This window comes from Clarias gariepinus, chromosome 9 (genome assembly GCF_024256425.1).
Source record: "Clarias gariepinus isolate MV-2021 ecotype Netherlands chromosome 9, CGAR_prim_01v2, whole genome shotgun sequence".
Lineage (NCBI taxonomy): Eukaryota > Metazoa > Chordata > Actinopteri > Siluriformes > Clariidae > Clarias > Clarias gariepinus.
Window position 1 is genome coordinate 458,722 of NC_071108.1, and position 9,108 is coordinate 467,829.

At 43.0% G+C, this 9,108-nt stretch overlaps 1 protein-coding gene across 1 annotated transcript; it reads left to right on the forward strand.

Annotated features, from left to right (window-relative positions):
• Window positions 1-561: 561 nt before the first annotated feature.
• Window positions 562-6,885, forward strand: cept1a (choline/ethanolamine phosphotransferase 1a). Its single transcript, XM_053503703.1, has 9 exons — window positions 562-737; window positions 1,280-1,535; window positions 1,712-1,859; window positions 1,943-2,084; window positions 2,642-2,726; window positions 3,878-4,009; window positions 4,872-5,030; window positions 5,750-5,875; window positions 6,291-6,885. Exons 2-9 carry the CDS (start codon window positions 1,302-1,304, stop codon window positions 6,411-6,413), a joined length of 1,149 nt encoding a protein of 382 aa, XP_053359678.1. The 5' UTR covers window positions 562-737; window positions 1,280-1,301; the 3' UTR covers window positions 6,414-6,885.
• Window positions 6,886-9,108: the final 2,223 nt, after the last annotated feature.

Here is a 9,108-nt window from a genome sequence, read left to right on the forward strand (position 1 = left end):
AATCGAGCTCTGGTCCTAACTGTAGAGAAAATTATTGGTCATCTAATCTTTTATATCTTGAATACACTCAGTTAATCTGGACAACTTGTGTATTTCGTCTGGTTTCGATGAGGTGTACAGTATAACTGTGTATCATCAGCATAGCAGTGGAAACTAATCCCATGTCTCCTGATGATGTAACCCAGGGGAACAGCAGAGGTCCTAAAACTGACCCTTGTGGGACCCCATATTTCACTGGCATTACACCAGACACTTCTCCATTCAGATCTACAAAATGGTATTTAGTAAACAGGTAGAATAACAAACACTGAATAAACACCGAATAAATACAACAAAACAGAATAAACACAAAATAAACACAAAATAAACAAACAGTAAACACAAAATAAACAAACAGTAAACACAAAATAAACAAACAGCAAACACAAAATAAACACAAAATAAACAAACAGTAAACACAGAATAAACGTTGAGACTGAGTTTTCCGCGCGCTCGACATTCTCCACTCCGGAGCTCCTCGTGCCGAGGTGACACGCGCACTTCCGTTAGGGAGGGGTTTACTTCCGGCGTGCTGGTGCCGCTGTGTGTGTCATGGGCATTAGGCGGATTTAGCACATGAACTGAGATAAAGAGTGAATAAAGTGTTTATCTGGTGGATCCCTGGCGGGTTAATGATCAGTGAGAAGCGGCCGGTCCTGTACAGAGACACAGAGAGAAGACAAGGCCCTCGGGATACGGTACTGTAACCACAACCACTCAGCTAACCATGCTAAAGCTAACGGATGAACGGATGTTTGTTTGTTTATTTTATTTATCAGAATAAACACTAGGCTGTGAAATAATTTTACAGATGAAATGTAATAAAGTTATAACCACTGCGGAGATGTCCTGAGGAGAAAGTTGTAAATAAAAGTAGTCTTTAATTATTTAGTCTTATTTAAATGTTTTATAACTGTTCTGTTCACCAGTTGTTTGTTGTTTATCTGTGTTAAACTGTGTTAAATGGCTTTAATTGACTTTAATTATACACCGTTCTAACGCTATCTTTTAAATCCGGGTTATTGTGAGGAGAGAGAGAGAGAGAGAGAGATCTCGCGACACCTAAGTATAATCTCGCGACATCATGAGTAACATTATCTCTGTAGATGCTAATGAGTCATTAATGTTAGATGACGTAATCATTAAGATTAAAAAATAATCACGATGCTTTTGAGTTTTGGCCTGTGGCCGTGCTCACACTGTGTGTGTGTGTGTGTGTGTGTGTGTGTGTGTGGTTTAGGTTGTAAGCCCAGGCTGTGAGGATGGTGTTGTCAGGGTTACGGTTGTCACGGCAGCAGCTGAAGCGTTTGGAGGAGCACCGGTACAGCAGTGAGGGGACGTCCCTCCTGGAGCCGCTCATGCAGCCGTTCTGGTGCTGGCTGGTGGAGAGAGTCCCGCTGTGGGTCGCCCCGAACCTCATCACCTCCATCGGCCTCGTCCTCAACATCACCACCACACTCATCCTCACGTACTACTGCCCTACTGCCACCGAGCAGGTACACACACACACTCATCCTCACGTACTACTGCCCTACTGCCACCGAGCAGGAAGATCACTTCCACTGTCATCTTTACCCTGTGTCCGTGTGTGTGTGTGTGTGTCCGTGTGTGTGTGTCCGTGTGTGTGTGTCCGTGTGTGTGTGTCCGTGTGTGTGTGTCCGTGTGTGTGTAGGCACCGACGTGGGCGTACCTGTCCTGTGCTTTAGGGCTGTTCATGTACCAATCACTGGATGCCATCGACGGTAAACAGGCGAGACGGACTAAGAGCAGCACTCCGCTCGGAGAACTCTTTGACCATGGCTGTGACTCACTCTCCACCGGTCAGTGTGTGTGCGCCTGTGTGTAAGACAGAAAAGTACGATCTCTAATAATATGTAACTGATTGGTGTGTGTGTGCGCACAGTGTTTGTGATTCTTGGGACGTGTATAGCGGTGCAGATGGGGACGAACCCTGACTGGATGTTCTTCAGTTGTTTTGTGGGTGTGTTTATGTTCTACTGCGCGCACTGGCAGACCTACGTCTCTGGGACACTGCGCTTCGGCATGTGAGTCCAAAACCACGCCCCCACACGCCTACACCCCACACCCTCACACCCTGAATCACACAGCTGTACAGAGCGACCCTGAGTGTCCTGTAGCGGTAAAGTTCCCCTTCACAGGAACTAGCCACACCCTTATTTAGCATGACCACGCCCCTGCAAGATCCACAAAGCCAGCTCCAAGAGTGTGTTAAAGTGGAAGAACCCTGACTGAACCGAACCTGGAGCCTCCTTCACACCCAGACACCAGCACCCGAGCTCACTAATGCTCCTGTAGAGTGTGTGAATGAACACAAATATGTACACACACACATCTAGAGTAGAGTGGAGTGCATTATAACACACACACACACACACACACAGGTGCACATGCAGTATAATAAAAAAGCTAAACGACAATAAATCATGATGTGTGTATTTAACAAAATGAAACAGAAGAATTAAGAGTGTAAAGTTATAATTGTAGCTTTGAACACACAGGTATAGATGTGAAAGTTGTTCAGTGAGTGAATTAACCTCTACCCTGTGTGTGTGTGTTTGTGTGTGTATACGCTCTTAAACAGTATCGATGTGACTGAGGTGCAGATGTTCATTATATCGGTGTACCTGCTGTCTGCGCTCGGAGGAATGGCTTTTTGGCAAGCTGAGGTGATTGATTTCTATTTTGTGTGTTTTTTGCTAACCCACTGTCACACTACACTAAATCCTGGGTAGGAAAATTCACAAGCAGAAAAACAAAAACGGACATAAGAAGAGGACTAAGAGCAGCCCTAACCCTGAGCCCTGTGAAACACCAGGCAAACTCACCACTAATGACAAAAAAAAAAAAAAAAGAAAAAGCGAAGCACTGAGGTACAACACACTCATTTCCTAGCTTTTTAATTGTTTAAACCTTAACTTTTACTAAACTGTTCGTGCTCATATGTAATGCACGGCTCATGATTACACATAAGTCATTACACATGAAATCTTTTCAGTTTCGTGATTTTGTGTGGCACTTCATGTGGCGCCATGATGACTCCAAAATGTAGCATTTATAGTACAGCCGCGTCTTTGTATACGAGTTTGATCCGTCCTGAAAGCGAGTTCTTGAGGGGAAATTTTGTATTGTGAAAGACATTGTCCCATAGGAATTAATGTAAATGCAGATAACCCGTTCCAGCCTCCCAAAAATATTACCAATTTCCAACACTATAATCATATCTTTGCATATAAAAACAATCAAAACATTTAGAAAAGACATGTAAATAAAGTAAAATATTAAATATTGTAGATTATAGCCATATAGACAAATAGACATTAAAACTCACTTAACCTTAATTTATGATTCCTCTCGGCACCGGCTGCTTAAAAAACCAAACTGAAAGCGGCTCCCTTTTCTTCTTGCTATCGTCCTTGATAACATTCTTGTGACCCATGGGGTGCTTCAGTATGTCTTCACCAAATCTTGCACAAAATGCCCCCCCAAAAATAGATAACACACACGTGAAAATATTTAAATGCTCTTTGCTTGGCGCAACCGGTTCAATCACTCGCATGCTGAAAATGCTTTGTATGCTGTAGGCAAATTTCTTGCAAAATTTTTAGTTCTTAAGATGAAAATTGGCCATGTCGGGGCATTCATATGCTGAGGAACTGGTCTATTTATTTTAGGTTTTAGAGGTGTAGAATCACGTTTTGCTAAGAATGATTAAAATCATCTTGGTTTGTATTTAATCTTTTAGATTCTACCGCACTCATTTATTTTTCTCAGGTGTTTTATGTGCTAATATTTGTGTTTGTGTGTGTGATTACAACAGATTCCGGTGCTGAATGTCCAGATGAAGATGATTCCCGCTGTCCTCACCCTCTTGGGAGCTGTATTTTCCTGCACTAACTACTTCCGGGTCATCTTCACAGGCGGGATGGGCAAGAACGGCTCCACCATTGCGGTACGTCTGAACACACCCGTCTGATCTCACCCTCCTCACGTGCTCACGAGTCCCTCACATCACCTCTGTACAGATCAGTGCAGAACCACACGGCTTTTAATCAGAATAAAATAAATAACATTAAATGATTTGTATCTGTTAAATACTTTAATAACTTTATTAATTTATCTGTGAGGATTGTTTGGATTTTAAAGCTTAAAACTGCAGTAGCTGTATGTTTTCACCTTCACTCATTAGCCGGACCAGCAGGGGGCGCCACATGATCAAGGAGGGGGGAAAAAATCAAGATTTTTTTTTTTCTTTTAACATTACGCCATTTGGCTGACGCCCTTATCCAGATCTCCTATATTTTAACCTCATTATTACATCTGTTAAGGTCCCCAACAGTGGCAACTTGGTGATTGTGGGGTTTGAACCTGGGTCCTTCCAAACCGTAGTCTACTGCCTTAACCACTGAGCGACCCCTGACCCCTTTTTAATGCTTTAAAATGAAGCTGTGGTTTATCTAGACATGGGGTCGCCCTGCTGCGTACAGCTGCTGATTTCTCTCCTGCTGAATGTGCTCATCTGACCCTCACGCACGCACGCACACACACACACACACACACACACACACACACACAATCGTCTGAGCCGTGTTTTAAATGAAACACTCAATCGTTCCGGATCAAGATTTCAGTAATCTACAAGAAGTCGATCTTTTCTCAACTGTTACTAATTATCATCTTTATTCGTTAAACAAATGATCTCTGTTTTCTATGAGAATCGGGAGGAAGTGAGCTCCTGACCCAGAATATCACTGTATGTAACAATAACACTGAGTCATCTATTCTCTCTCTCTCTGTGTTGTGTGTGTTTGTAGGGGACGAGTGTGCTCTCTCCGGCGTTCCACATCACTGCAGTGTTGGTTTTGGCCACGTTGGTGTACAAGTTGTCGGCTGAGCAGCTGTTTGAGAAAAACCCGTGTCTGTTTGTTTTAGCGTTTGGCTTCGGCTCGGCTAAACTCACCAACCGCCTGGTGGTAAAGACATAATGCCACACACACACACACACACACACACACACACACGTACACCCTAACAGAATATTTGCTATATACAACAGCAAATAAAAAAATGCGTTCAAGTCAAACCGGGACTTGTGTTGATATTTCTGGTGAATAAAAGTGATTTTAAGTACAGGACGTTCATGAGACTCTCAGCTGCAGTAAAACATCTGAACGGTGAAACGATTTAAAGAAGACGACGCTCCCGGCCGAGGTGTCTCATCAGTGAAAATCAAGCGGTACACACACTCCTTCACCAACACCACATACACACTACAAGAACTCTGGAAGTTATAGCCACACCCCCGTACACTCCTGACCTCGCTACAAGACATTTCCACATGTTTGCGCCGTTAAGGGAGTTCCTGGGAGGCCGGTGTTTCAGACATGAGACGGCTTACTGAGAGAACTTTTTCTCTTGATGGTGTCCAAGCACCAGTGTCACTGATGGGATAAGTGCATTAGTGTATCAGGGGATTATATAAAGAAATAAAGGGAGTTTTTACTCTCAGGACTGTGTTCTGTTATTCTGTGCATAAGTCCTGCTTTGACTCGAACGCAAAAGTGTACAAATAGTCATGTGATTTCCCATAATAAATATTTGTTAATCATTCAGGTGTTTAAATATGTATTATTATTGTTTAACATTTTAAAGTCTACGTGTGTGTGTGTGTGTGTGTGTGTGTGTGTGTCAGGTGGCCCACATGACAAAGAGTGAGATGCAGCGCAGTGATGCTGCGTTTGTTGCGCCGCTGCTGCTCCTCATTAATCAGTACTTCAACAGTTTCTTCAGCGAACGCATCCTCCTCTGGGGGGCGCTGGTGAGTTCTGCCATACTAACGACATCTCACACACAATGTGCTTGTATTCCGTTTTCGTGTTAGTTTTTGGGAAAAGAAAAAAAACCTGATAGAACGATTATTATTACAACTAACAATGATATTCTGCATTTTAAGAGGGAGTACAAACTTGTGCATTTTTAAACTGACTTTATACATAATAAATACACAAGTTTATGAATATACAGAAAGTATTTTTTTGTGTTATTAAAATAAAATTTGAACCCAAACACTGAACAGCTGCTACAAAGTTACAGTTTTAAAGAAATAATTTCTTTATTTTATTCTCAGGGGGCACAAACATTTGCATATGGCTTATTATACATTAAATAATCTACTGATATCATGTAAACTATTAACTATGTTCTAAATGTTGTGTGTGTCTGTGTGTGTGCAGGTGCTCTCTGCGTGTGATCTGGTGTGTTACTGCACGAGTGTGTGTAAGCAGATCGCCGCCCACCTCAACATCAGTGTGTTCAGCCTTCAGAAACCCAAACTCTGCCGCAACAACCGCCACTAACACACACACACACACACACACACACTCACTCCTCTCTTCATGTTACTGTCCTACAGCAGGTCATTCACTCCAATGAACTAACAAATCACACACACACACACACAGGATCATGTGACTTTTCTCCTAAGAAAAGAATTTACAGCCTAAGGAATGAATTATTGAATTATTTTGATGTTTGTGTTCCACGTTAATGTTCCTGTTCCTGTGTGTGTGTGTGTGTGTGTGTGTTACATCTCAAACTGAAGGCAAACGTCTGTTTTAAATAAGAATTATAAACAGGAAGTGGAGAGACACGGGATCGTTTCGAGTCAGTCGAGTAGAGTTATCTGAGATCTCACAGTGGGGCGTGTCAGGGGGCGTGTCAGCCACACCTTACTGTAGATTTTTACCACCTTTAATGAAATATGAATTCTCACACACTCGTCCCTGTTCCTAATATTAGATGCTAATAAAAGTTTCTTGATTAGTGTAAGACAGGCGTAGATCTCGTTCTGATAATTTCCTGCTTTGTATTTCATGGTATTTGGGGCGTGTCCTCTGTCTTTGGGGGCGGGGTCAGTATCAGTGTTTTGTTTTGTGGTGTTGTTTTTTTTTTTACCTGTACGCTGTCGTATGTTGTGAGGTCAGTCGTGCACCGTGCCGAAAGTCTTCCAAAAACATTTTAAAGAACTGAAAGAAAGCCTATTTTTTTATTAAAAATAAATCAGCTGCTGAACGAGCTGTGAAAGGTCGCCCTGTGTCCTGCTACTGTTTATTTAACGAGCCCTTGTTGACTTCCCCTAAGTGTTTAAAGTGTAAGCTAGCTAACACACTCATTAACCTGATCGCTCGTTTGCAACACACTTTTTATTTTTATTTTTTTATGTATTTGTATTTTGTTGCCTCTGTTTTAAACGCATGCTGCAAAAGTGTGCAGTGCATTCTGGGTAATTTCTGCATATCGAGTGACCTTCCTCTAATCTGGTGACAGCCCTTAACATGGCCGACCGAGGGGAAGTGCACGAGAGAGCGTTAGAAACAGTATTGGAGCGCTGTAGCGTGTGGTGATGATGTCACTATGGTAAGCTCCGCCTCTTGTTTAGCCAGTGTTTACACTCCTGAGTTAATGTGATGCCCGATGACCGCGTGCCTTCCTCATTTCGTTGTCACTCTGTTCAGCGCTAATCTATGCACACGCGGTGTTCCGTCCTTCATTTACGCGCACGTTGAATCGCACAGGCGTACACACTTTAAAGGTGCAGTAAGTGTACATGAGAGTAATAACATACAGAGAAGTTACAGCGCGTCTAAAGACTTTATTCTGGTGTCGTGTGGACGCCTCTGTTTCTCCTGCTTTAAGCTGCAGCACGGGTCACGTCTCGGTCTTCATTAAACACACTGTGACGTAACGTCACACAACGACTCAGCTGTGTACTTCAGAATATTTACAATAACCTTGTCATGTGGGTGGAGCCAGAAACTAGGAACAGTGCTGGTCACTGATTGGTTATTTAGGGTGTGTGACATTAATGATATGCTAATGATGATTGATTGATTGGCTCTGTAACTGTTATCACTAACTCATGGTTTGTTGTTCTCATCTTTACATTTTGGTCCAATCTCAAATTCTTACTCATGGTTTATGCTAACTACCTAGTGTGTAGTGTTTGTGTGCCCCCTTAGTAGGGCACTTAGTGGAGCAGCGTGTGGCTCGTTTGTTGTTCAGTAAACACGGGTCGCTTTACCTCAGGCTCACTCCTTCATCTCTCTACACCTGTGTGTGTGTGTGTGTGTGTGTTTGTTGTTGCTGTGTTCAGGCTGTACTTCAGATATCTGTAACGTTCTTGAGACGTGTTTGTGTTACAGCGCAGCGGGACTTTACTGTGTGTGTGTGTGTCGTGTGAAAACAATGAAACGATTTACACTTTGAACGCTTACTGCACCTTTAATCTCCACCTTCTGTGTATGCAAATGAAGTGGGAGGAGTCTACAGTGGCTACACAGTGCTTCCTTCGGTCCCTTTAATTCGTCTGTTTATGAGTACAGCATGTCACAGGTGAAGTGCAGAGCGCCTCGAGGGGCAGTGTTTGGGTGAATGTGTGTGTGTGTTTACCTCTCTACCTCTTTAACACACAGCTCTGAATGTGTGTGTGATGATTAATTTCCTCTCGCAGTCCTTCCATAAGCATCTGTAATCTTATCACGTGTTTGAGGGTCGTTAATATTTCAGTGTACAGGTTTAAAACGGACTCATGTTGTCAATTATCTTTTGCATTTTATTTTATTTAACGTCTCAGAACAGCACGCAGGCATGACCTCACTTAGCCACACCCATTTTATCCTCAGTATAGGTGGAGTGCTGATCAAATTTATTACAGGTGTGTTTCAGAAAGGTCAGGGGTTAGGGTAGTTAAGAGGTGTGGAGGGTAAAACTTTATAACCTTAGGGTTAGGGGATCACTGTCCACATCATGTAGATACGAAATACCCATGATGCACTGTGGCTGTTGAAGACAGGGCGTGTTTTTTTTTTTTTTGGGGGGGGGGGGGGGGGGGTAGTTAGGGAGTGTCGTTTGGGACATTTCCACAGTGGGTCAGACCTTAGTATTGGTTCTGATCCGTTCACTCTGAGAAAACAGGCTGTTTTAAAAGCTCACTGGATAACCATGGGTTCTCCAGGGGGGAAGGAAGGAGGGAGGGAGGGGGGGGGGGTTAGT

What these genes read in the sequence shown, in the direction of transcription:
- cept1a (XM_053503703.1), top strand. Translation starts at nt 1,302, where the DNA reads ATGGTGTTGTCAGGGTTACGGTTGTCACGGCAGCAGCTGAAGCGTTTG. An exon ending in GCCCTACTGCCACCGAGCAG is followed by an intron (nt 1,536 to 1,711) that starts GTACACACACAC and finishes GTGTGTGTGTAG; the next exon opens with GCACCGACGTGGGCGTACCT. An exon ending in AACTCACCAACCGCCTGGTG is followed by an intron (nt 5,031 to 5,749) that starts GTAAAGACATAA and finishes TGTGTGTGTCAG; the next exon opens with GTGGCCCACATGACAAAGAG.